The sequence below is a fragment of the Hippopotamus amphibius genome, chromosome 2 (genome assembly GCF_030028045.1).
Source record: "Hippopotamus amphibius kiboko isolate mHipAmp2 chromosome 2, mHipAmp2.hap2, whole genome shotgun sequence".
Taxonomy (NCBI): Eukaryota; Metazoa; Chordata; class Mammalia; order Artiodactyla; family Hippopotamidae; genus Hippopotamus; species Hippopotamus amphibius.
In genome coordinates this window covers 11,048,583-11,076,284 of record NC_080187.1, presented here as the reverse complement: position 1 = coordinate 11,076,284, position 27,702 = coordinate 11,048,583, and the positions used below count along the sequence as shown (strand labels likewise).

Sequence of the window (27,702 nt, the reverse complement as noted above, 5' to 3'; positions counted from 1 at the left end):
CTCCGAGTCCTCGCATGCTGGAATTTGTTTGATTTTCATTGTTTGACTGTCTGGGACTTCCAGACTTTATCTGGGAAAGGGTACGAATTATCATTGGTGATGGCTCCAGACTTCCAGGTGGCATGAGGCCGACTGGTGGGACACAGTGGAGCGCTACTTCACTTCTGGGGCTTTCTGAGACCCATTTGTGCCTGGCCAGGGCTCTTCCCAGCCTGAAGCATTCCCTACCCCTGCCCCCGGCTGCCAAGAGCAAGCCTCAAATCACCTGTGATTAGGGTCACCTCAGCTTACAAAACCACCTGGTGGTGGCAGGTCTGCCATAGCACTGGGTCGATGAAGTGATCATAAGCTGATCTTGTAGGTGGTGCCTCTGAGGGAGTGGGAGGACAGTCTAGGCAGGAGGAACAGCATGGCCAAAGGTCTGGAGAGGGGATGCTGCCTGGGGAAATGGGAGCAGCTTGGGGAGCAAGGAAAAAGGTGGCTGCATGGGGGAATGGTGGGACTGGTGAGGCCAGAGAGCTCAGCAGAGGTCTGATAGAGCAGAGCCTTGAATGCCAGGCTGAGAAGCCCAAAGGACATGAGGAAGCCTACAGGGCCCGGAGCTCGCTCTCCCTCCTTCCCCTCCCACCCCAGGAGACCCTGTACTTTGTTTCCGCTGCTCTCCGGCCAGTGGATGGCTGCTGCCCAATCCCTCCCCCGGCTCCAGCTCACCAGGGCTACAGTGTTTCCCAGCTGCAGTCTTGGAAGAGGTTCCTGGAGACCATCCCTTTGTGCACTTAAATGTCATCCCCACTGGGTGGGCCATCCATCCTGGGCTTCCAGCCCAGTGGGGTCTGGGAGCCAAACAAGGGGCAAGATGACAGAGTGGGCAGCATAGCAAGGCGGGACACTGAGCTGCTTTCCTGTGCTTTTATCCTTCCTCAGTCCACACTGGCCACACCCGTGATCCCTGCTGTTCCTCGCCTGCCCCTGCTGGATCCAGAATGGCCCCCTGGTGCTACTGTCTCCTCGCCCTCTTGGTACCTGAACTTCTGGGAGGCAGGGGGGTGCAGGGGAGGAGGCCAAGGGGACTCAAAGCTGCTAGGGTTCCAAGTGGCCACCTCACATCATGAGGTAACTGCAAAGATTAACAAACTAAGCCTCTGGCATGGAAATAGAATAAAAGCATCCACCAGATGCTAGGAAACAGGGTCAGGGCAACAAAGTGACCTGCCCGAGATTACACTCTGGGCCAACCCAGGCCTGACTGCAGGGCCTGCAGCCTCCACTGCACCCTGCTGGAGCACACAGGAGGCATTCAATAACTGCACATTTGGGCTTGGGGACCTCACTCAGACCCCCATCTATCTTCTTCTCTCTCAGATAAGGAGTCTCTCTGGGACCCCTTCCAACTCCCCAGGTGAATCAAGGAACCCTTGGGTCACAGGTTGGTATGAGGGATGCCCCAGAGAGGCTCCCCCGGCCCCAGCTCAGCCAGCCTGTGGCCCATGTGCTACACTGGCCTCAAATGCAGAGGGAGGGAGGAGGCGCCATTTAGTTCAGCCCCACTATACCAGGCCCTGGGCTGAAAGCATCACTCATGTCCGTCTCATTTCTGCCACTATACAGATGACAAAACAGGCTCAGCAAGGGCACAAAACTTGCTAGGTCATAGAGCATAGCCAGGGTTCAGCCCCATCCAGCCCCACATGACTCCAAGTCCAGTGTCCTTGGCCCTGCCTACCCCACTCACCCCATAAGGGTCAGATCCCCACACATTTCTCCCGTATCTACCTTCCTCTTGCCTTGCAGCCCCAGTGGCCCCTGGAGAGGTAGTGGAGACTGCAGATGAGGTGTGTAAGTTCCCAGGGCAGCGGCTGAGCTGGTGGCAGGCCCAAGAGTCCTGTGAGCAGCGGTTCGGCCACCTGGTACTGCAGCCCCCAGCTGGGGTCCTTGCTGCACGGCTGCCCGACCCCATCTGGGTGGGCCAAAGAAAGGCCCCTCTGCGAAGACCCCCGCAGAGGCGTGAGTGTGGGCCCGGGCCTGGGAAGTGGGGGCTGGGGGAGGGGGGCTTTGATGACCTCGAGATGGTAGCCCACCGTGACAGTCCTTGCGGATTGAATCCTGAGGAAGTCCGCATCGCATCTCAGGTTCCCTTGTCCTGGACTGGAAGTAGGGGGTTGACCTCTGGGCACGGGCACTGGAGCCCCCATTTCTCCTTCCGGAGGGAGGGAGGCACCTGAAGCCCAGGAGGGCCCCTATAGCTGCGCCAATGAGCTGTCAGAGGCAGGACGTTGTGCGCAGCTGGGGAAATTGAGGTCGAGGCCCCTGTGTCCCCACAGGTGCGCGCACCACGGCTGCACTGATGTTCGGGGAGAGAACCGCGGATCGGGCGGCGCGGCTTCGGACGCCCCTGCCGTCGCTGGGGGCGCTGACAGCGTGCGCTCACGTGCAGTGGGACGCCACCTCGTCCGACACGGCGGCTCTCTTCTCCCTCGCTGTACCCGCGCTGGCCAACGCGCTGCAGCTGCGCGCCTTTGCCGAGCCGGGCGGCACCGTGCACGCGGCGCTGGTGGTGCGCGGGCACCATGGGCCCTTCCACGCTGCCTTCCGCGCGGATGGCCGCTGGCACCACGTGTGCGCCACGTGGGAGCAGCTCGGCGGGCGCTGGGCGCTGTTTGCCGACGGGCTGCGACGCGCTGCGGCGCGGGGGCTGGGCGCGGGCCACCCGCTGCCACCGGGCGGCATCCTCGTGCTGGGCCAAGACCAGGACTCTCTGGGCGGAGGCTTCTCGGCGCGGGACGCCTTCAGCGGCAACCTCACCGACTTCCACCTGTGGAGCCGGGCGCTGGGCCCCGAGCAGCTGCGCCGGGCAAGGGCCTGCGCGCCGCCCCTCGGCGGCCTGCTCTTCCGCTGGGACCTGGGCGCTCTGGACGTCACACCCTCGCTGCTACCGCCCGTGCGGGTGCGGCTTCTCTGTCCGGGTACGGCCCGCCCCGCCTCCTGCCTGTCGGGCCCCGGCCACCTTTTGGCCCCACCCCCACCCTCCCGGCTCCCATCCGCTTCCCCTCCGACTGCCCGATCCAGCCCACCTCTTGCCAACCGAGCCACGCCCTCTGGCCGCTCCCTCTCCAGGCCTCCAGTACCTCCGGCGTCCGCCCAGTCCTGGTAGCCTGAATGGGCTCGGCCCCTGGCCGCCTTGCTCCTCCCAGTGCTGGCCTCAGGTTCCCACGTCACCCCCTAACTCCGTGCGTCCTGGCGCCCCGTCGGGTGTGCAGGCGCCTTCAAGGCCCGAACGGGCTGTGGGTCACGGGGACCGATGGGGAGCCAGGATGCGGCCCTGACACCTCTCCCACCCTGGCCAGTGCCCTCAGAGGAGTGCCCTACGTGGGACCCAGGAGCCCGCACCGAGGACTCTTTGCTCTGCCTGCAGCCGCTGCCCTTCCTCTGCTGCTACCGGACAGGTGCGCCCTGTGCAGCTGTGCCTTGGGCTCTGGTGAAGGGGACACTGGTTATGGACCAGTGTAGGCTGCAGGGGGAAGTTGGCACAGCCTGGAAATTCAGAAACTTCTCAGAGTCTCGGGGCCTTCACAGAGTCTAGACCACAGACAGTGGGGCCATATGGATGTGGGGGTGAATCCCAGATGTGTGGGTGATTTTGCCATTCTGAGCTTCAGTTTCCCCATCCAGGACACCTGAGTCTCCATACACACAGCCATCAGTGTGCTCTTCCTCCCTGAGCAGCACATGGTGGGTGGGGCACCTCTAGGGAGGATGTTGCCCAGGGCTCAGTCTGGCATCCATTCCTTTGCAGAGACCTACCGGCGGCTGCAGGGTACCCGGTCATGGCCTGGCCAGGATGTTATCAGCCAGGTCAATGCCTTGGCCAATGCCATTGTGGTGAGCCCCCTCCCAAGGGGCTGGAGAGTCTGGGGGCACTATGGGTGGCCTCCCTGCACCTCAGTGTCCTCTACTGTAAAGGGGACACCCACCTAATGTGTGTGTTCAGGATTTAAGGTTGTTCATGCTCCCTACGTTGGCACTTCTGAGAGCTGGGGGCTTGTGACTAATTAGACCCACACCCATCAAGAAGGCTGGCAGAGGCCAAGTATAGCCCCGGGGAGGGGGGGTTCCCCTTGTGACAGGCAGACCAGCAGTCAGCAGCTCCTCTGCCCCACAGCTGCTCCCTGACCCTCTCTCTCAAGCCCACGGAGACCTGTCCCTGGCCGAGGCCTCCAGCTTCCTGGGAATCCTGGAGAGAGTCGTGGCGAAGGAGGCAGCTCCACTGGGGCCAGCTGCGCTGCTGGCTGTCGTGCACTTCCTGAAAAGAGTGGCAGCCCTCGGGACGTGGGAGCCAGAGCCCGCGACAGGACCCTGGGAGCAGCTGGGCCAGGCTGTCGTGTCTGTGGCCAGCCTGGTCCTGGACGAGCAGCTGGCTGGTGCGTGGCTGTCAATCAGCGAGGTGAGGCTGGCAGAGCTGGGTGGGGCTGGGGCCTGGGCTCTGGTTCCTACCTCGCCACCAGTTTGTGTAGCTGTGGGATAGTCAGCACCCATCCCTGAGCTCCATCTCTCCATCCATCAGGAGAAGCTCCTCTTTTGTCTGTTTTATAAGTTGAACTTCCACATATAACTGCTCTTGAATGACAGTTTCTGCAGTTAAAAATTCAGAGCCACTAGTCAATAAGGGCCTCCCATATCCAACAATCCGCTGTCCACCGTAAGTGGAAGGTCCTCTCTGCTGTGTGTTCAGCCATGGAGAACAGAAGAGACAGAGGGTGAGGGTGCTGGAAATCTCATCCTGGCGGAAGTGGCTGTAGGCCTGGGAGTCATCAGCCCAGAAAAGGGAGAAGATGAAGCATTGTGAACATTGCCTGAAAAGCTGTGGGGCTTAAGAGGCAGACATGGGGTCCCCCTGTGATTTCAGGACAGAACTGAAACCTAGCCTTGGGGGTGGGGTGGGGATGACACAACATAGGAGGCTGGTTCTGTGGCATGTTCACCTGTCCAGGTGGTACCCCCATCCTAGGGAGGGTGTAAGCCCACATCTTCCTGGGGATCTGAGACCCTATGGCAGCCTGGGGAAAGTTGGATTCTGAACCTCAGTGTTCTCCCCTGGAAAATGGGGATGATCATACCTGCCTTGCTTAGGCAATGGAGAGGAGTATGTGTCGATCAGGGGACTTGCCCACCACAGAGCAGGTGTCCCAACCATGCGTGTTCCCTCTCCCTGCTCTGTCCTCACCCCCCATGGCTTTCTTTTTGGAATCTTAAACTTGAGCACCTGTTATCGGTCTAACACTGAGTCAGACCAAAGAAGTGGGAGACGTGGCCATGCCTTCAGAGTGTGCCCCAGTTGGCAAACAACCCGCCAGCAGGCAGAGAGCGCTGTGAGGCCTTCAGCTTGGCTAGAGGACGACGTGGCTTAGGAGAGCGTTGGAGAGGCCAGAGAAGGCGCATCAGGCAGGGCCTCAAATGCCCGGCTGAGGAGCCGGAACTTGATCCCGGAGGCCCTGCGGAGCCATTGAGGGTCTGGAGCAGGGAGGCCACCTCACAGATCGTTGAGAACGTGTTAACCACAGCGGTCAGGGAGGGCAGCCGTGGGGCGTGGAGTGTGAGGGGGCTGAGCCGCAGCCTCCTCTCAGGTAGTTGGCGGACCCATGGCCCTGGTGGCGAGTGTGCAGCGCCTGGCGCCCCTGCTGAGCACCGTGCTGACCCCTGAGCGGCCCCGAATGCACATCCAGCACCGCCATGCCGGTGAGCCTGCCCCCCACCTGTGCCACACATCTGGGCTCCGGGAGGGGCCTGGGCTCACACATCCTCCTCAGCCCTGGTCACGGGGAGTTCTCTGACTCCCACAGATGCTCCCTTCTGTTTCCTGCCTTTGCCCATTCTGTGCCCTCCATCTAGAATGCTCTATCGCTCTTGATCTCCTAGCAAACTCCTCTAGATCCTTCAGAACCCTACTTGAGCATCAGCTCTTCTAGGAAGCCTTCCCCAGTTTTAGCTCTCTCCAGAGAGTCAGTTCCTCTCTCCTCTGTTACCCCAGTGTTTTGAACATATCTTTTGTTGCCTTGTGGTAATTACATAATTCCACCTGAAGCTCCCTGAATGCCAGGGCAATTGCCCTGTCATTTCTGCATCTCAGGGCCAGACCCAAGTACACACTCAGTGAATGTTTGCAGATTTAGTGGGGGAGCACTTACAGTGGAACTTCAGGCACCCAGTGGTTTCTGGCAGCTCATTGATATTCATGTCCTGTCCCCCAGTGACTCCCCCTTCTCAGTGACTCCCTCCCCCTGGCCTTGGAGAAGTCAGATTTACCTTGGGCAGGTTGCTGAACCTCTCTGAGCAGGAATGGTGGCCTCCTAGATGTGTGGCAGGGAAAGGGGAAGCAGACCAGCGGGGCCAGCCCAGCAGAAAGACCTCCCTCCTGAGGTCCAGCCACTCAGCCCCATTTGATCCCAGGACTGGAGGTGCGGCACCTACGCTTGAGGGAGACCAGCACGGAGGGCTACGTGTTCACAATGCCCGGTGGGCGTCCAGAGGGGCCCGGCCACATCCGCATCTCCGCTGCTGAAGTGAGGCGGCTCCTCGGGAAAGGTGGGTGAGGGGAAGGGGTGATGGGGCCCCGTTGAGGTCTGGGTCAAACCTCAGCCCTCACAGTTGCTAGCTCTGCTATTTTGAATAAGTCACCTCACCTTTCAGAACCATCTCCTCATCTGTAAGGTTGCCTTATTACTGCTCACCTCATTGGATTGTTATGAGCTTAAAGCACCTACCACGTAGTAGTAGGTGGTAGGTGTTCACTTAGTCTCCTTCCCTCAACCCCACACATTTTCCCTTGGTGCCACCCAGGGGTGGAGTATTAGACTAGGGGACAGAGGGCTTGAGAGCTGCCAGGTTAAGCACATCAACTATGGCTGGTCGAAATTGTGGCTCTGCCACTTGTTAACTGTGTGATCTTCGGGAAGTCATTTAACTTCTCTGGGCCTCAGTTTTCCTCTCTGTGAGGCGAGCAGAGAATTACCCTCGGGACCAGCCTGTGGTGCTTGCTGAGTCCCTGGCTGGGTCTCGGACCTCCTCCCATTCACCCAGGCCTCTCTGGAGTCACCATGATCCACAGCTGGTTCAGCTCGAGTGTCTTCCAGCACACCCTGGGGGCCCCTGGCCGAGAGCCCCAGACCCCTGACAGCTCTGAAGAGGCAAGCAGAATGCAGAGGTGAGTGGGCCCCACCCAGCAGGGTGCTGAGGGCCTGGACCCCCTCCCCAGAGAAGGCTAGGCCTTCGTCCCCTCCCAGAGCCCCCATTCTGGTGGGCAAATCTGCCCTTGGCAGCCCACGGCCAAGCCTGCTCACCCCTGACATGCACAGATTTCGGGGTCTGCTAAAGATGTGCTGGTAGGAACGTGGCTCAACTCCTGCCTGGGGTCCCGGCTTCAGTGTTGAGTCTTAGGGAGAGAACAGGGCTTACTCAAATTACCAGCAAGAATGGAACCCAGGGCCCTAATCCCCAGCACAGGACTTTTCCTGATGTTTCTTTGGACCCAGAGGTATCATCTTCGATGACCCCAGCCATACATGACCTCTCCCCCACAGGCACCTGGTGCCCTTAAAAGCTCCCTTTCTCCCCACAGGTTCCTAAGTACCCAGGTGGGATCAGCCATCATCTCCTCCGAGGTGTGGGATGAAACCGGCGAGGCCAACACAGCTGTGACCTTTCACCTGCAACACCAGAACCAGGTACTGTGCGGTGCTTCTGGGAAGCAGCCACCTGATACAGTTATCCTGGTTCGGTGCCCCTCCCGCCACATCCCAAAATTTGTTCACTGGACAACCAAGGTGTAAAAATGTGCAAGAAAAATACTCATCCACAAGCCATCCCATTATCCTCAAGAGAGGGGGAAGGGAAGTGATGCATTGCGCACTTACCTTATGGCCCGTGCCTTAAATGGGCAGCATTCATTTAGTCTTCCAAATGCCCTTTCCACAAAAGTGAGCTTGGGAGAGGAGCTGTACCTGGCCCCAGCTTGTAAGTGGCCGAGATGGGATTCCATGATAGGCTTGCATGACTCAAAAAACTGGTGGTTCCCATTGGATCAAACAGGGAGATGAGAGAGGCCTGCACTGCAGTGCGCTTCATAACCAGAAAAATAACCTAAGAGTCCATAAATAGTGGACTACCTAAAAAGCCTTGTAAGAGCTACACAGTGGAATATCAGCTGAGGTTATGTAAGGAATGAGGCATTTTACTATAAACTGACATGGAAAGATCCCCAAGATATGTTATTTAATTCATTATATGTAGTACACAAATTCCTTCTCACTTTTGAAACTTCAGAGGATTTCAGAGAAAGCTAAAGTCTCCTTTGCTCAAAACCACTTATCTTGGACACAGCATACACACACACACACACACACACACACACACACACACACAGCTTATGTCATTCATATATCATCTCAAGACTTCTTAAAAATCAGTTTCTTTGGGACTTCCCTGATGGTCCAGTGGCTAAGAATCCGCCTGCCAAAGCAGGAGACACAGGTTCGATCCCTGGTCGGGGAACTGGGATCCCACATGCCACGGGGCAACTAAGCATGCAAGCCACAGCTAGAGAGCTCAGGCACCACAACTAGAGAGTAGCAGTGCAACCCTAACCCTAACCCAACGAAGGGCTCTCGTGTTGCGACTAAGTCCCGACACAGCCAAAAATTAAATAGTTTTAAGACATCAATTTCATTAAAACATAAATCTACATATACTAAAACCTCCATTCTAAGTATGCAGCTTGATGAGTTTTGACCATGTATATACTCATGTATCACTGCCCCAATCAAGATACAGAGCTTTTCCACCTTCCCAAAAAGGCTTCTTCATGCCCCTTCCCTCTCAGCCTTCCCCACTCTGACCCAGGAAATCACTGCTCTGCTTTCTGTGACTCTAGATTGTCTGTCTTTCCTGAAGCTTCATATAAATGGAACCATATAGTGTGTGGCTTCTTTTGCTCCGGTGGTGTTTTTGAGTATCATCTACATTGTGGCCTTTTTCTACTCCTCATTACTGCTGTGTAGACTTTCTTTATACAGATAGACCACAATTTGTTTTTCCATTTCCGTGTTGATGGAGATTTGAGTTGTCTCCAGTTTGAGCTCTTATGAATAGACCCACTATGAACACTCCTCTAAAGTCTTTTTGTGGACATATGATTTCTTTCTACTGGGTAAATACCTACAAGGGACTTTCTGAGTTGTATGATAAGTGGATGTATACAGGAACTTCCTAAGAGACTGTCCAACTGTTTTCCAACATCGCTGTACCATCTTACGTTCCCACTAGCAGTGTGTGAGCATTGCCAGTGTTCCACACCTTTGCGAACATCCTTAGCTGTCTTAATAGTGTTCATTTTAATGGTTGTGTATGGAAGTCTCATCACGGTTCTAAGTTGCAATTCCTTGAAGATCAATGATTTTGAGCACCATTTTATACACTTACTGGACATTCATATATCTTCCTTTGTTAAATATAAGTTGAAATCTTTTCCCCAATTTTCATTTTTTTTTAATTAAAAGAAATTTGAGACGAGCCACTGGGATTCCTTTTTTTTTTTAATGGGAAGTGCTCGTTTTTCCCTCCAGAAATTTTTGTGTTATTTGCGCTTCCGGTTACTGACATTTCTCCACATAAACCATATGGATCCTCTCTTTTTTACTTTTGTTTTTGTACTCCCTTCACTCTTTTTCTTCCCTGCCCTTGCCCCACCCCCACTGGCAACCACCAATCTGTTCTCCGTATTTATAAGCTTGATTTCTTTTTAGATATAAGTGAGATCATACAGTATTTGTCTTTCTCTGTCTTATTTCTGAGCTCCAGCCATGTTGCTGCAAATGGCAAGATTTCATTCTTTTTACGGCCAAATAACATTCCGTTATATATATACCACAGTTTCTTTATCCATTCATTCATCAATGGACACAGGTTGTTTCCATATCTTTGCTATTGTAAATAATGCTGCCATGAACATGGGGGTACATATATCTTTTCTGAGTTAGTATTTTCATTTTCTTTGGATAGATACCTAGAAGTGGAATTGCTGGATTATATGGTAGTTCTATTTTTAATTTTTGGAGGAATTACTATACTGTTTTCCATAGTGGCTGCACCAATTTACATTCCTACCAGCAGCGTACAAGGGTCCCATTTCTTCACCTCCTCGCCAACACTTTTTTCTTGTCTTTTTGATAATAACCATCCTAACAGGTGCGAGGTAATATCTCATTGTGGTTTTGATTTGCATTTCTCTGATGATTAGTGATGTTAAGCATCTTTTCATGTACCTGTTGGCCATTTCTATGTCTTCTTTGGAAAAATGCCTATTGAGATCTTCTGCCTTTTTTTTTTTTTTTTTTTGGCTGCGTTGGGTCTTCATTTGCTGGGCACGGGCTTTCTCTATTTGCAGTGAGCCGGGGCTACTCTTTATTGCAGTGCGCAGCTTCTCAGTGCGGTGGCTTCTCTTGTTGCAGAGCACGGGCTCTAGGCATGCAGGCTGAGTAGTTGTGGCACGTGGGCCCTAGAGGGTGTGGGCTCAGTAGTTGTGGCTCGTGGGCTCTAGAGTGCAGGCTCAATAGTTGTTGTACATGGGCTTAGTTGCTCTGCAGCACATGGGATCTTCCCAGACCGGGGGTCTAACCCATGTCCCCTGTATTGGCAGGCAGACTCTTAACCACTGAGCCACCAGGAAGTCCCTGCCTATTTTTTAATCAGATGGTTTGAGGGTTTGGGTTTTTTTTTTTTTTTTTGGTGGGGGGGTTGTTTGTTTATTTGCTTTCTACTATGTCAGGGAGCTTACCACCTATATTTCCTTCCAGAATTTTTATGGTTTCAGGTCTTAAGTTCAAGTCTTTAGTCCATATTGAGTTATTTTTGTGTATGGTATAAGATAGTAGTCAAGTTTCAATCTTTTGCCTGTGGCTGTGCAGTTTTCTCAACATCATTTATTGAAGAGACTGTTCTTTCCCCATTGTATGTTCTTGCCTCTTTTGTCGTAAATTAATTGACCATATATGCATAAGTTTATTCCTGGGCTCTCTATTCTGTTCCATTGATCTGTGTGTCAGTTTTTATACCAATACCATACTGTTTTAATTCCTATGGCTTTTAAATATAGTTTGAAATCGGTACATATGATGTCTCCAGCTTTGTTCTTCCCCAATTTTTAAATTATTTGTCTTATTATTGAATTGTAAAAAATTCTTTATATATTTTGGGTACGTCCTTTGTCAGCTATATGTTGTTTTTTAAAAAGTTTTATTTATTTATTTATTGGCTGTGTTGGGTCTTTGTTGCTGTGCATGGGCTTTCTTTGGCTGTGGCAAATGGGGGCTACTCTTTGTTGCAGTACACGGGCTTCTTATTGCAGTGGCTTCTCTTGTTGTGGAGCACAGGCTTTAGGTACGCAACCTTCAATAGTTGTGACACATGGGCTCAGTAGTTGTGGCTCACTGGCTCTAGAGCATATGCTCAGTAGTTGTGGCGCACAGGCTTAGCTTCCTGGACCAGGGCTTGAACCTGTGTCCCCTGCATTGGCAGGCAGATTCTTAACCACTTGGCCACCAGGGAAGTCCCCCAGCTATATGTTTTGTGAATAATACCTTCTAGTCTCTGGATTGCTTTTCACTTTCTTAACAGTGATAAGTCTTTGGAAGATAAGTTTTGAATGTGATGAAGTCCAGTTTATCAATTTATTTATTTATTTATTTATTTATTTATTTTATTGGCTGTGTTGGGTCTTTTTTGCTGTGCACGGGCTTTCTTTTAGTTGCAGTGAGTGGGGGCTACTCTTCGTTGTGGTGCACGGGCTCCTCATTGCTGTGGCTTCTCTTGTTGCAGAGCACGGGCTCTAGGTGCATGGGCTTCAGTAGTTGCAGCACATGGGCTCAAAAGTTGTGGCTCATGGGCTCTAAAGCACAGGCTCAATAGTTGTGGCGTATGGGCTTAGTTGCTCCATGGCATGTGGAATCTTCCTGGAGCAGGGATCGAACCCATGTCCCCTGCATTGGCAGGTGGATTCCTAACCACTGTGCCACCTAGGAAGCCCCAGTTTATCAATTTTTATCTTGCATGGTTTATGTTTTTTGCATCCTACCTAAGAAATCTTGCCTATCCCAAGGTCACAAAGATATTCTCAAAGTTTATTGTTTTAGCCTTTACATTTATGTCTATGATTTATTTCAATTCATTTATGTGTATTATGTTGGGTAAGGGTTGAAGTTTTTTTTCATGTAGACGTCTCATTCCAACATCATTTGTTGAAAAGATTATTCTTTCTCCCATTGAATTATCTTGTCATCTTTGTTGAAAATCAATTGTCCATCTATGTGTAAGTCTATTTCTGGTCTCTCTATTCTGTTCCATAGATCTATGCACTAGCCCTATACTGTCCTGATTAACATATCTGTATGGTAAGCCTTGAAATCAGGTAATGTAAGCCCTCCAACTTTGTTCTTCCTTTTCCAAATTGCTTTGGCTAGCCTAGGGTCTTCACGTTGCCATATAAATTTTAGAATCAGCTTGTTAATGTCTATGGAAATACCTGCTGGGATTTTGGTTGGGATTCCATTGAATCTCCCAAATTGAAATAAGATGATGGACTGGCATCTTAACAATGAGTCTTCCAATCCCTAATCAAGGTATATCCCTCTGTTTATTTAGGTTTTCTTGAATTTCTCTCAGTAGTGATATGTAGCTGTCAGGGTACAGGTCTTGAAGATATTTTGTTAGACATACCACTTTTTGGTGTTTTTTTTTTAAGATTTATTTATTTAATTTATTTTTTTTTATTTATTTTTGGCTGCATTGGGTCTTAGGTGTGGCATGCAGGATCTTTGTTGAGGCATGTGGGATCTTTCGTTGCAGTGTGTGGGCTGTTCATTGTGGCATGCGGGCTTCTTTCTAGTTGTGGCGCATGGGTTTTCTCTTCTCTAGTTGTAGCACGCAGACTCCAGAGCACATGAGCTCTGTAGTTGTGGCACCTGGGTTCCAGAGTGCATGGGCTCTGTAGTTTGTGGCACGCAAGCTCTCTAGTTGAGGCACATGAGCTCAATATTTGTGGCATGCGGGCTTAGCTGCCCTGAGGCATGTGGGATCTTAGTTCCCTGAGCAGAGATTGAACTGGCATCCCCTGCACTGGAAGGCAGATTCTTTACCACTGGATCACCAGGGAAGTCCAGTATTGTTTTCTTCATTCAATTTTAAACTGTTCATTACAAGTATATAGTAATACAATTTATTTTTATATAATGACATTGTATCCTGCAGCCTTGTTAAACTCACTTTGTACTTCTGGTAGCTCTCTTATAGAGTCCTTAGGATCTTCTACATCCCTGATCATGTTTTCTGCAAATGAAGACAGTTTTGTTTTCTCCTTTCCAATCCATGTCTTTTTTTTTCTTTCTTTCTCTTTTTCCTTCCTTGGTGCGGTGGCCAGGACCTCTAATTCAATGTTAAATAGGAATGACGAGAACAAATAGCTTTGTCTTGTTCCTAACTTTAGGGGGAGAGTATTCAGTCTTGAACTATTAAGTGTGATGCTAGCTGTGGGCTTTTCGTAGATGCCCCTTGTCAGATTAATATCCCTTTTCTTCCTGCTTTGTGGATAATTTTTATCATGAATTTTGCCAAATGTTTCTTCCACATTGATAGGAGCATATGGTTTTCTCTTTTATTCTGTAAATATAGTAAATTGCATTGATTGATTTTCAAATGTTCAACCAACCTTGGCTTCCTGGGATAAACCCCACTTGGTTATGGTGTATTGTCCTTTGTATATATTGCTGGATTCAATTTGCTAATATTTGTTAAGGATTTTTGTGTTTATATTCTGGAATATGTAATATGTTCTGTAGTTTTCTTATACTGCCTTCCTCTGGTTTTGGTATCAGGTTAATGCTAATCTCATAAAATGAGCTGGGAAGTGTTCTCTCCTCCTCTGTTTCCTACAAGAGTTTTGCAGAATTGGTTTTATTTCTTCCTTAAATGCTTGATAGGCCAGTAAAGACCAGTGAAGTCTTTTGTGCCTGGTGTTTTCTTTGTGGGAAGTTTTTAAAGTATGAGTTTATTTCTTAAATTGATACAGGATTGTTTGGGGTGTTTTATTTCTTCTTGAGAGGGTTTTAGTAATTTGTGACTTTTAAGGAATTTGTTCATTTCCTTTAGGTTGTTGAATTCGAGCATGAAGTTGTTCATAATATTCACTTATTATCCTTTTAACACATGTAGAATTTATAATGATATTTGCCCTTTCATTCATCATCGGTTTAGCCAGAAGTTTACCAATTTTGTTTATTTTTTCAAACAACTAACTCATGAGATTGTATTTATATATTAGTTATATGATTTAAATACATTAAAATGAAAAATAAAAGTAAGGGATTGCTCATTGTGGCAAATTCAGAAAATGCAGAAAAGGATAAAGACAAACCCTGCTACCTAGAGACAGCTGGTGTGAACTTTTTCACGTATTTCCCTTCAGCCTTTTTCTGGGTACATAATATATATATATATATATATATATTTTTTTTCCTTTTGCAAAATCAAAGCCCTTGCTCTTTCAGCTGAGCCATGTAAACATTTGCATTTTTCACTTTCCCCGCAGGTGTCTTCTGCATTGTCTCTGTCGCAGGTGTCCCTTTGCCATCCTGTCCTTTCTCACTTGCTCTCGTTCCTAGCGACATGTAGACCTTGACTGCAGCCAAGTCCAGAACCACCCCCTTCCCAGGGAATGGTCCAAAATGAACTTGACCCTCTCGCCTTCATGCATCCGGAGTATCTGCAGATTTTTTTTCTGTTACAATTAACCCTGCCTAACCCTGTGAAAATCCTCACTTATAATACATTTTGATTCTGGTGACTGTTACCTGGGGATATATGGCCAGGTATGGAGCTACTGGACACCAACAGTTTTGTGGCTTTTCAGTGTATAAGCTGCCCTGATACTTCAGTTTGTTCCACTTAAATGTGCTACCAGTGGTGAAACAGCCATCCGTTTGAAAAGTGAATGGCAGGTTTTCTTTGTATTCACAGCACCTAACATAGTACCTGAGACCCAGGAAAAATATTATGAGTGAATGAACACATGTGGTAGTAATTCAGCCAACCCAAGAAATAATACTTTCTCTGCAGGCATCGCCATAGAGTGACGGAAAAAACCTGGGGTTGACCATGTCACAGCAAGTCTCAGCTCTCTGCTGTGTGACCTCATATAGATTAATTCCCCTCTCTGAGGCTCAGTTTCCTCATCTGAAATTACAAATTTACACCCACCTCCTAGGTTGCTATGAAGATCAACCACAATAAAGGACATGAAAGTACTTTGCAAAACACAAAGTGTCATATTCTAGTGAGGTGATGTTGCTGTCACCCTCCCCCATCAGGACAGATAGCCCAAGTTCTGAGCTCAGGCTGCCACCCTGCCTAGACTGGGGCTGGTACCACCCACCACCTGACGTCTTCTTTCTGCCTGATGACATCTTATACAGTCTATAGTGTTGTCATTGTTCATTACAAAAGAACTAACATGTTCATTATAACACATTCAGACTGAGACCTAACTATTGTTAAGTTAGCTGTGTGTTTGATTCCAGACTTTGTGCATGTGTTTTCACAATTACATAGAACCTTATTTTTTTAACCATAGATGGGCTCCTACTATGTATAATATTGTGCAGCTTCTGAAAAACATATGGCGAGCTCCTTCCTATCAGTAGATAGAGACCTGTGTGTTCTTACCAGGAAGAGCATCCTGGAGGAAAGAGTCACAGCGGTTTAACCACTTCCCGAAGGATGGATATTTAGCACGTTCCTAGGATTTCGATATTAACCATAATGCCAGCCTGAAAGTCTACTCACTTCACCTTCCTTCTGCCTCCCTGCCTGCATTTTTCTCCAGCCCCTGCAGCCATCACCCATGCTGGGCAACCTCCTGGTCCCTCAAACACAGGAGGCCTCCACGTCCCCCTCCATCCCCTGGTCTCTCTCCTTGCCCACGTGTGCTTACGCACCTGCCCTGTCCCTGTTCGCTGCTCTTAGGCCTTCCCTCCGAATCTGGTGGAACCTGTCTGTGCTTTCTGGAAATTCAGCATTAGGTGAGTTTCCAAGTTGTTTAAATAAGTCACTTAAAAAAAAAAAAAAAAGACATCCCTTCTGCTTAAGGATAAGGCAGGACTCAAGCATGTTTTTGGTCTCCATTCACCAACTTCCTTGCGAGGGTGGCTCCAAGCCCCACTCAACTGGGCACAAGCTGGGGCAGGAGAGCCTGTTACTCAGGAGGCAGTGAGCTCCCTATCATAGGAGATACGCAAGCCTGCTCTGTGGGGTACCTAGGAAGAGACTCATCAGCGGAATGGGTGTTAGAGTTGATGACAAAACCAGGGAATGAACGTCAATCACTGTTGCTTAGTAACTAATGCAGTTAATCGATGGTGATCGTTGGAATCACCCCAGCCTCCTACCATTGCTGAAAAAAGTACATTTTACAGATGGAAAACTGAGACCTGGGAGGGGCAGTGACTTGGCCGAGGTCACGTAGCTGGCTAGAGGCAGGGCACTGAGGGACCCCAGGCTTTGGCGAGAGGCTTTCCCCTGCTTGCCACCTGCCCCCACCCCCATGTCAGCCCATCTCAAGAGCCCTCTGTTCCCTACTCACCCCAAGCCCAGACTCAGGGGGCTCCTGGGCCACCACTGGCTGCTCTGTGACTGCCCTGTACCAGGACTCGACCGCCTGCTTCTGCAACCACAGCACCAATTTTGCCGTCCTGTTGCAGGTGTACGACGTCCAGGTGAGTGCTGGGGAGGGGGCAGGGGGGTAGGGGAAGGTGATGTCAGAAACAAGTTTTAAGGAATGAATGGGAGTTGAACAGAAAGGCATTCCAAGCAGAGGGCCATCTAAGCAAAGGCAAGGAGCCTAGAAATGGCAGACGGGTTTATGTTCCAGAACTGCAATGTCTGGGGCTTCTAGGGCAGTTGATGCCCGGTGGGGGGTGCAGTGGGCAAGGTGGGCACGGGTCAGATTGCACAGGCCCGGGCTGCCTGGCTCACACGCTTGGCTCGTGGTCCTGTTGCAGAGGGCAGGTGTGGAAGAGTGTGAAGCAGGAGTTAGATCTGCATGAGGGAGCCCCCTGGTGCCGGGAGTGAGGCTGGGGTGGCGGCTAGGAAGCAGCGAGGGGGCTGCAGGCCTGGCCTAGGAGAGGGGAGGGGCCCTGGACCAGGAAGCAGTGAGGAGACCAGGAGACTGGGCTGAGGGGGAGGGGGTGGCCTGGGCCACTGGGGGACGAGGGACTCATCTCTGAGGAGGCACAGGTGGGCAACAGGTTTGGGGTACCGTGGGGACTGTGGTCCGGTGCTTGGGGCAGGAGGGGTCTCAGCTGGAGATAAGAGCCATGGCCGAGATGAGGTTAGAAGTGAAAGGAGCCGCCATGGAGACAGACCCCTGAGAGGCACCAGCATTTACAGACCGAGGAGGAAGCCAAACTCCAGGAGGCGGCCAAGTGAGGTGGGCTCGCTGGACCAGACAGCGACTCTGAGTGGTCACTCGCCAAGAGGTTGAGTGCCACAGAGTCTGAGCCCCGGAATGCTGGGGTCACTTGGCGTGTTGGGGACGTGTTGGGGAAACGTTGGCATGACCTAGAAAAACATGCTCTCTAACGCACTTTTCCTGTAAAAACGGAGCGTGGACATTTGGCACGTCACAAGTAATCCGCGCCAGCTCCGTGTCCCCCCCCCCCCCCCCGTGTGCCTGTCACGTGCCATCCCTCCTCCCCACGCGCGTGTGGGTGGTCCCTGTCAGGCTAGTTCTCTTAGTAGCTGAGGAATCCGTGAAGCTGGGCCCCAGTTTCGGGAGAGCCAGCAGGAGAGGACGTGCAAATGCCCAGTATTGAGTGCCTGCTGTATGCAGGCCTGGCTATCCCTGCTTCAGAGAAGGCGGCTTGAGGAGCCTGGGAGTTGCCAGGTGGGGGAGGGGGCAGCTGAGGCCTGGTCTCATCAGGTCAGGGTGGTGACGGGGCTCCTGTCCTCTGGGGTCTCTGTCCCTCCCACAGAGAGGCCCCGAAGAGGAGTCCCTGCTGCGGACGCTCTCGTTTGTGGGCTGTGGTGTGTCCTTCTGTGCCCTCGCCACCACTTTCTTGCTCTTCCTGGCAGCTGGGTGAGGCAAGCTCCCCAACGCGCGTGGCACCCTGGGCCCTCCCCAGCCCTCGTGGGCCTCCACGTCCCTCCTCGGGTGGGTGTCCGTTCTTGGTCTGAGCAGACGCTGGTCCAGGGCCTCCCCCAGGGCTGTGGACCCCTGCGGAGCTGCCCTCTCTGGCTTCATCAGCAGGTTCACCAGGACGCGGGTGGGGAGCGGGCTGATGGGGGTGCGGGGGGGAGATGGTGTCCTCGTTAACCAACTCCCGTGCCTGTCCAGGGTCCCCAAGTCAGAGCGAAACACAGTCCACAAGAACCTCACCTTCTCCCTGGCCTCCGCCGAGGGCTTCCTCATGGCCAGCGAGTGGGCAAAGGCCAACAAGGTGGGCGGCCAGCGGGTGGGCTTATGAGCTCGGCGGGGCTGGGAAGGCATCGCCACCCTCTTCTGGGTTGCCCCCCGTGTCTTCACGTGGCTCCACTTCTGGGGAGGAGTGAGCCCTAGAGAGGAAAGACCCCGAGTGTTGGAGCTGGGCCCAGGGCGCTGCCTGGAGACCCTACCCCCTCACCCTGCTTTGGGTTGGCGACGCGAGGCACGGACTGGGGACCCAGGATGGACCACGCCCATGACTGGCCTCGGTGGTGATCCCCGCCCTCCCACACAGGTGGCCTGTGTGGCCGTCACAGCTGTGATGCACCTCCTCTTTTTGGTCGCCTTCTCCTGGATGCTGGTGGAGGGGCTGCTGCTGTGGAGCAGGGTGGTGGCCGTGAGCTTGCACCCAGGCCCCAGGAGGCCACTCTGCTACGCCACAGGCTGGGGTGAGGCCCTCCGCTCCCCACTCCTGCTCTGTTCCCCCCCACCCTGCCCTGCACGGCCTCCGGTGTGTCCAACACCTACTGCCCCCCACGCACGTCCACTGGTACCCAGCACTACCCGGCGCCCAGGACCCGTGTCTGACACAAATTCAGCTCCGTCAACCCCCACCTCCACCCAACTCCAATTCTTAATCCTCCTCCACTTCCACTGCCTCAGCACGTGGCCGCCGGCACTGCCTCTCTAGTCTGAGACCAGCTAACCCCGTGCCATTCGCCAGCCTCCATCTCTGTTGATTCCCAGCCCTAAGGCCTTGACTCAATCTCAGCTCTTCTGCTCCCCAGCTACTCGGGGCTGCAGTGCCACCCAAAATATCAGGCCTGCCCAACCCCACTCCCCGGATCTCCCAATGCCACCAGTACACCCGCTACATTGGGACAGCTGGGGCCTGCAGCTCTGGATGGGGGCTGGCTCCCGAGAAGACGGAAGGGTGGCATGGTCCTAGGGTCACTTCTTCTTCCCCTAGGCGTGCCTGTGGCCATCGTGGCCATCACCTTGGCCACGTGCCCCCATGACTATGTGGCCACTGGGCACTGCTGGCTCAATGTGCACACAGATGCCATCTGGGCCTTTGTGGGGCCCGTGCTCTTCGTGCTGACTGTGAGTGGGGTGGGCTGGGGGCCCTGCAGGGGAGGGATGTGTCGGGGGAGGGGGAGGGTGCCCCCACTGACACCAGATCTCCAGGCCAATACCTGCATCCTGGTCCGTGTGGTGATTGTCACCGTGTCCAGTGCCCGCCGCCGCGCCCGCATGCTGAGCCCGCAGCCCTGTGTGCAGCAGCAGATCAGGATGCAGATGTGGTGAGGCCCCAGGCTGGGGGAGTCAGGAAGAAGTGGGGGAGCCAGGCGTGGCCACGTGCGCTCCTGAGTGCAAGGCTATAGATAAGCACGTGGGTGCAGCGTGTCTGTGCCACACGTGCACGCAGGCTCATGCGTGTGGCCATGTGGAAGCATGTGCCCGTGCGTGTCACCTGTGCGGATGGTAGTTGAGCCTGTGTGTATATGAGGGGCGGTGTAGACACCAGCCACTGTCCTGGGGACTCAGCATCTGCAGAAGGCACTGATGGCCCCGTGGAGACAAGGTAGGGGAGACCCCCAAATCAGGCAGTCCCTAGAAGTTCAGGTTCAGGGTGAGAATCTAGATCTCTACCCCTGCCAAGAACCCCCATCACTCTCCAGGACCATATCCTGCTGAAGGGGCACCCCCCTGGCCTTCTTCTTCACCACCCGCCCTCTGCCAACGGCAGAGCAGCCCAAGCCAGTGGGGCCCTGAAAAGACAGGCCACCCCAGGGGTCCTTGAGGAGGGGGAAGAGGAAGCCCTTAGACCCCATGCCCCCTGGACCCGCTGTCCAGGCCTCAGCCCTCTCCCTAGACAGCTGCCATTCCCTTCCTTTGAGTCCGGCTTGGGACTGGGACCCTGTCTCCCCAGGGCCACGACCCCTACTTCATGCCATGCTGGTTGTCTGAGCAGGGGCCGCCAAGTCCAGCCGCACCTTCCAGCTACACCTCAGTCCTGAGCCGCAGTCCCCTGCCTGCAGCCCCGGCCCCTCTCCAGGCACTTTCCGGGGGCTGCCCTCCCCTGAACCCCAAGGGGAGCCCCCTGGCCTCCCTCAGCCTGACCTGCTGTCCCGCAGGGCCACGGTGAAGCCAGTGTTGGTCCTGCTGCCGGTCCTGGGCCTGACCTGGCTGGTCGGCGTGCTGGTGCACCTCAGCCCGGCCTGGGCCTACGCCGCTGTGGGCCTCAATTCTTTCCAGGTACCTCCAGGGCCTGGGCCGCGTGGGACCAGGGGTCCGCCGAGCCCTGGAGCTCAGAGGGTGTGGCTGGTTTGTCAGGGGGCTGGGGCGCGTGGGAGTCACCAACAGCCATGGGACACAGTCAAGGGGCGGGCGGGCGAGGGGGAGAGTGGGAACCAACCTGCAATCAACGAGCAGACCTCGCGGCGGATTTTGTGGCCCACTTGGCAGCTGACGAATCTGAGGCCCAGAGAAGGGGTGGCTAAGATGCCTCGCGCCCTGACACTCAAGGACGCAGCAGGAGTCCCAGTCCCCAGGCTGTGCTAGAGCCACTTCCGGCCTCGGCAGGAAGCCGAGGATGGGGATGCAGGACACCGGGGGCCTCTCCCCCTGGGGTCTGTGAGTGGCCCACTGCGGGGCAGCATGCGCTGCTCCATGGGTGAGGACAGCAGTTCAGAAAAGGTTTTGGTTGGAAGAACGTGACCCACGTAAATGAAGCAGTAACCCTCCTGTGGGACCGCAGGAACCCTCCGGTGTGCCTTTCGGGTCCTGTGTCCTGGAGCCACAGAGGTGGGTCAGACTAGATCCCTGTCCTCAGGGGGTTTGTAGACATGGGGGACCTGGGCACGGACACAGACACCACAGCCTCAGGGGCTGAGTGCTGGGAGGGAGGTCAGTCCAAGGAGGGCCTGCCCTGCCCCTCGGCCTCCCTGGTACCCCCAGCACCTCTTCATGTTGTCTGCACTCCCCACTCCCAGCTCTGCCCCAGCCCAGGTCCCTCTCAGGGCTGAGAAGTGGGGTGGCCCATGGATGGACAAAGACAAGCTTGGGAATTCAGGTGCAAACTCTGTCCAGGGTCCCTGTGTGCTCAGAGCTGGGCTTCCTGGGGACCTGCTATCCTTTCCTCAGAGAAGGAGGGCTGAGGATGCCTGAGTGCTCTGAGTCCTGGGCCAGGATCACATTTATATCTCTGAACAGGCCTTACCAATGGGGAAACTGAGGACATCACTTGCCCAAGGCCTCATAGTAGGAAGAAGCAGCGCTGGGTCCCGAGTTCCGAGTCTGTGTTCTCACCCATCAGGGTATTCAGCTTTGACCATAGATGGGCCTCGTTCCTGGAAGAGCTGCCGAGACTGGGGTTGGGGGTGGGGAGGGGCACCCTCACCCAGTTAGTTATTCATCCATCCATGAGAAATTTTTCGAATGCCCACTAGGGGCCAGGCACTGTTCTAGGCGCTGGGGACACAGCAGCAAAGGAGGCTGCAAAATGCCCTGTTATTGTGGAGCTGACATGATTCGGGGAGGCAGACCATGCCCAAGACAAGGGAGTGAAGTGTTAAGGGAGGGATGAGGCAGGAAGAAGGGAGGGTGCAAAAGGGGTTGGTCTCCAGGGTCCTGGTCCACGTTGTTTTCTCTCCCTGGGCCTTGGGGGCTCACTACCCTCTGCCAGGCAGGCAGAGAATGGACAGAGAAAAGAACAGGGGTGGGGGGTGGTGTGCGGACAGCTCAGGGAGGATGGAGGTCGTGCCCAGAGGGGGGCCTGGAGAATGAAGAAAAACCAACATTCTTCCCAAAGAAGCACAACTCCCAGAGACCTGGTGGGGCCTGAGCAGCTGGGGACAGAGACAGACACAGAGAAGCCCTTCTTCCAAGCCCACCACTCTCAGAACTCCATGGGCTGGAATTCCAGCCTGCCCCACTTAGCAGAGAGACCCTGCCCAGGTGTCTCCACCCTGCCTCAGAGTGGCAAGGGCAGCAGCATCCTGTTGCTGTGGCAACAGGATCCAGCTCCATCCCTGCCTGTGGCCCTCAGGTGGGCGGAGCTGCAGCCATGGAGCCAGAGCCACCATCACCGCCCTCGCTCTCAGGGCAGGTCCTTTCATCTCTAGGTGTCTCCTTACATTGTCTCTGTCCCTGAGTTTTCTCTGAGACTCTTTCTCTGTCTCTCAAGCTCTGTGTGTGTCACAGTCTCCTCTCCCTGTCCCCATCTCCTCTGGAATGGACCCACCTGGCTCTTCCTGGGCCTTTCTCTACATCTCCTCTTCTTTTGGGCTCTGACCCCCTGTCTCTTGGTCCTTTATCCTGCTTCTCCCTCTCTCCGAGTGTCACCTCTCTTGCCCCCTCACAGCCAGCCTCAGACCTTCAGGTCTGGTGGAAGGTGGGGAAGGCTGCCTTCTGGGGGGTCAGAAGGCATGAGACTTGGGCCCACCCTGATGCTCTTGTGACTGTCTCAGGGCAGGTCCCCAAGTCAGAGCCATGTTCTCTCATCCCTCCCAGCTGCTTCCCTCCCCAGGCCTGCCCTTTCCCTCTCTCTTCCATCATACCTGCTGTCTCTTCATGTCTTTCTCTTCCTGCCCTACCTCCAGGCCCATCCCTCTCTCACTCTGTCTTGGGCATAAGCTGAGCAGGACCTGCCCAAGATGACGAGGGAGCAGCAGGCTTGAGGGTGGAGGGACTGAACCCTGCGCTGACTCATTCATTCACTCTTGAGGGTGATTTGTTTCTGTCTGGCCCTTGTGCCAGGCTTTGTGGTGGAAGAGCAGAGCCTCACTTCTGTAACCAGCTGTAGCTCACACCTACCCTGCCTGAAAGTCTTGTTGCGAGGCCTGCACAATTGAGACAGGCCTCCGTCTCTATACTTATATGGAGGGGACATTCTCCACCTCATGGCATCGTGGTGGGCTTCCACTGAGATGATATTTGCAAAGAACAAAGCATGACACCTGGCACCTATCAGGAGCACCGTGAATTTGTTTCATTTGGTCATTCAGCACGTACTTCCCTGGCCCCTTCCTTTTTCCCACACTGGGCTGCATGCTGGAGGACGTGGTGGAGCTCAGGAACAAAGAATCCACCCTTGGAGGTCTCAGCCAGAGGGACAGACAGACACCAAAACCACACAACCACAGCGGGCACGATTGAGACTGAAAGGCTCAGGGGCTGTTGGGGCCGTATGGGGAGGCAGAATGGGCATCCCTGGAGGCAGTGGTTCTCAGCCAATACCTGAACGCTGTGTGAAGAGAGGGGGAAGAAGGTTTTAAGTCAGGGGAGCACAGTGGGGTCAGAGGGAGGGAGACATGGGGTAGGGGGAGATGGTGAGAAACAGGACACGAGGGAACATGGGGGCCAGACTTTGCAGGGTCCCCAGAGCTGTTGTAAGGAGCTCAGACTTCATCTCAGGGGTACCAGGGAGCCTTGGCGGGTGTTAGGTAGGTGCTGGTGAGGTTGGATTGGAGTTTGGAAAGACACGTTTGTTTATGTGTGAGGAGTGAGTAAAAGGAGACAGGATGGGGGAGGCTGTGCAGGGGCTGGGAAGAGAGCACAGACTGCAGGTGGGATGCGGCTGGGAGGCCCCAGGGTCTGTTTTACGGGCAGAGTTGGGGCTTGTAGCAACCTAGTTAGTGCCTGGGAGCCTGGGAGAATAGTCAGGTTCTGGGGCTGCATCTCTCAGCCTTGGGAAGCTAGAGAGCCTCTAGGAAGCCCATGTCCCCTCACCTGTGTCCTCTTGTCTGAGCCTCAGGGGAGGAGCCTTTTGCATTGTCCAGGTGGAATCTGAGGAAGTCCTAGGTTCTACATGCCACCTGCTGAGCCACATGTCAGCCTGGGACACGTTGCTCTGTCCCCTACCCCAGGCCCCAGGGTTCCTTTCCATCAAATAGGGAGAAAGAATCCCCCTCCATCCCCAGCCATGGAGCTGCTGGGAGGGTCAAGTGTCACCCCAAGTGTGATGGTGCTTTGTGAGTGGCCAGGCTGTCGTGGTCCTCACGTGTGTGGGGAGGAGCCAGCTGCAACTCAGCCACTGTGCTGAGTCCTTCACACACAGCGGGAGGCAAGTCCTGGCCTCATCCCCACTTTCCAGATGAAGAGACAGAAGCTCAGAGAGGCAGTCAGCTAGAGGCACAGTCAGAATGCAATCACACTCTGCTGTCCCCAGACCTGATTTAGCCTTGGAGCTTCAGAAAGGAGTCCCCTTGCCCATCCCCAACCCTTTCAGGTGGTGAGGCTGTGAGGGTGAGGCAGGTCAGGGGGGTGGGGCATGGAGAGATAGAGGGTGACCAGAGACTGAAGGCACGGGGTCCAGCGGGGCAAGGCCCCTCCTGGTTCTCTTTGCGGTAGAATGCCACAAATGCCTCCTCCCCATCACGGGCTGGGAGTCAGCGCAGGATCTGTGTTCATCAGCCTGTGTCTCTAAATGTCTCTGGGGGTGTCTCTGCTGCGGTGCCAGGCCAGGCAGTGGGGGCTGGGGGCTGGGGTTCCCAGGCAGTGACACCCACCCTCACCCTGGGTCTGTCCCCAGGGGCCGTACATCTTCCTGGTCTATGCCGCCTACAACGGGGAGGTAAGTCGGGGGACACCGGCTGCTGGGGGGGGTGGGATGTGGGTGGGGGGCAGGCAGGGCTTATTTGCAGGGGGCTCTGTGCCCGGCCTGTGGAGGGCAGGGGAGGGTCCCAGCCCTGACCCCGGCTCCATCCTCCAGGTCCGGAGCGCCCTGCAGAGGATGACTGAGAAGAAGGCAGCAGAGGCATTCATGGTGGGCAGGCCCGGGGTCAAGGGGCGGGAGGTCCTACCTACGGCCTGGATCCCAGCACTGATGCCCTTTCCTTTCAGGCTCGCTCCAGTCCCGCAGGCCCGGGGTTCCACCCTAGGCCCTCATGTCCCTGGGAGGTGGCCCAGGACAACCCCGTAGTCTTGGCTCCACCCCGAAGACACCTGGCTCTTAGAGGTACGATCACACCACCCTCCAGTTGGAGTGCCACTCAGTGCCTCAGTCTCCCCCGTGCTCGGGCCAAGCTTGGAGGGCAGCGGCAGATTCCATTAGCCCATCTGAAAGACAAGGAGACTGAGGCCTGGGGAATTCTGCAACTGCAGGGCCTGGGGGATGGCTCAGAAAAGGCTCCTTTCTTCCCACCACCACTACTAGGGAAAGGGGTCCCTGGTGCCCAGCCCAGAGGTAGAGCTTGCCCAGGGTCACCTTCCTTGGGTCTCCACACAGAAGGGGTGTAGGGGGTTCCCAAAAGCAGGTATGTGGATGAGGTTCAGGGGCCGGAGACAGGGCATGTGTTGAATGACTTCAGAGTCAGGCCAGGAATTTGAATCCCACCTCCTAGTTCACCTGCTGTGTGCCCTTAGGCAAGTTACTTTCCTTCTCTGGGCCCTAGTTTCTTCACCACTAATCTATGAGGTAAACTTTTGAGTGGATTCTTAGGGTCTTTGGTCATGAGATCCCTGTCCAGGGTGGGGGAGCGGAGAGAGAACTTCCCGCCTCAGCCTCCTACAAGTTCACGCGCTCAAGTGTTTTCCTCCTCCTAGGGACCCACGTCCCCAGGATCCCCACAACCTTCTCCTCCATTGCAGAACCCGAGAGGCCGGTGAGTCTGGGAGAGGGGTGGCAGGACTCTGCCAAGGGGCTAGCACGTGTGACCAGCAGGGTTAGGGAAACCACGGGGACCAGGGTGGGGCTGGGGTGGGGGCTTCCCCTGGGGATCCAGAGGGCCCCGTCCCTCAGTTACCAGGCTGAAGGGGGCTGGGAGCAGCTGGCAGAACCTGAATGCCAAGGCCGCTGAGGGTGGAGGAGTCATCACCAAGGTAGCCAAGGGCCCCCAGAGCGAGGGTAAGAGAGGGGTGCGGGGCCCACCCCCGACAGACCGCCTCTGTCCTCAGGCCGTGGAGCTGACAGCATTCAAGTCTTCAGGTACAGCGCCCGCCTCAGGGGGCTCCCCTTTTCCCCTTGGTGCCCGGACACCCCCTCAGCCCCACTGTACCGGAATGGAAATGATTTGAGAAGCAACCACAGCTGACCTCCCACAATTTGAGGGGCTCTTCCTCTCACTCTGCTCCTTGTTGGTGCCTGAAAATCCCCCATTAGGGCCCTGTGGGCTCTGTCAGTGAAAACGCAGTGCTCCAGGCAGAGGCTTACTTAGGGAGTAAGTTTGGGACCACTTCCCAAGCAGGTGCTGCCAGGAGGGACGGGGAGCCAGGAGCCTGCCTTCCTCCACGCACCCACCTCTCAGGCGCCCAAAGTCCAGCCTCCCCGCCTCATCCTCTCTCAGGGCTCCCGGCCCAGTGCCTGGTGGTCCGAGAGGCTTCCAGACCCTGTGAGGAGCAAGCGCGTTCCCAAGGCCTCCGTTTCCCCAGCTGGACAGCTGATGGGGGGATGGCAGGGCAGGGCTGGGGCCACCTGGACCCTGCTCAAGGAGAGCCCAGCCTGGCCCGAGGGGAGCCTCGGTGGCGGGGACCACCCTGGTGGCGGCCAGCCTCTCTGGGCCTGAGTCCCCACAGCCTTAAAACCAGAGACACGCCTCTGAGGGGTGGGCTCAGCACTGCCCAGCCTCCAAGCACAGGATTCTTTCCCGCCGGGGCAAGAGGCCTGTCTAAGGAGTTCTTCCTGGGGCCGGGCTCTGTGCTGCACCCGGGCATCTGCTGACTCCTTTCATGCGGCGACCTGGGGAAACAGGGGTGCTGTCACCCTCCCACTGTGCAGATGAGGAGACTGAGGCACACAGAGGAGCCCCGACTAGCCAGGGCCAGGGGCAGAGCTGGGGTCAGGCCCCAGTCCCACAGGCGAGGAAACTGCGACGCAGCAGTAGTCACATAGGGGTAAGCCTAGGCACATCTGAACCTAAGTCTGTATGACCCCAAACTCCCAGCAGGCCTCCGCCCCTGGCACGTGTCCCAGCCTCTCCGAGTCTCAGCTTCCCCTTCTGCAAAATGGGCTGGAGGCGCCCCCTACAGGCCTGCCAGGAGGGCGCAGGCGCCCTGCAGGCGGTGGGCTTTCCGAGGGGGCTGAGTGGCACCCCCCCACCCCCACCATCACCCCCCAACACCTCTGTCCCAGCCCCACCCCCCGCCCCCGCCCCCGCAGGCGCCGCATCTGTGGGAACAAGAGAGCGGCAGCGGCGCCCCTGCACTCAAGCGCCTTTGTCTCCGCTGAATGGGTGCGTTGCTAA

At 54.7% G+C, this 27,702-nt stretch overlaps 1 protein-coding gene across 1 annotated transcript; it reads left to right on the top strand.

The window, feature by feature from the left end:
• The first annotated feature begins 983 nt into the window (after positions 1–983).
• Positions 984–27,702, top strand: ADGRD2 (adhesion G protein-coupled receptor D2). Its single transcript, XM_057720582.1, is given in 25 exon segments — positions 984–1,019; positions 1,363–1,426; positions 1,792–2,004; positions 2,322–2,963; positions 3,345–3,443; positions 3,794–3,879; positions 4,160–4,441; positions 5,622–5,733; positions 6,445–6,579; positions 7,075–7,198; positions 7,613–7,718; positions 16,658–16,677; positions 16,679–16,811; positions 18,069–18,172; positions 18,431–18,533; positions 18,813–18,966; positions 19,488–19,621; positions 19,706–19,821; positions 20,656–20,776; positions 25,053–25,094; positions 25,233–25,286; positions 25,364–25,478; positions 26,262–26,447; positions 26,806–26,980; positions 27,618–27,702. Coding segments are annotated over 25 exon segments (3,441 nt in total).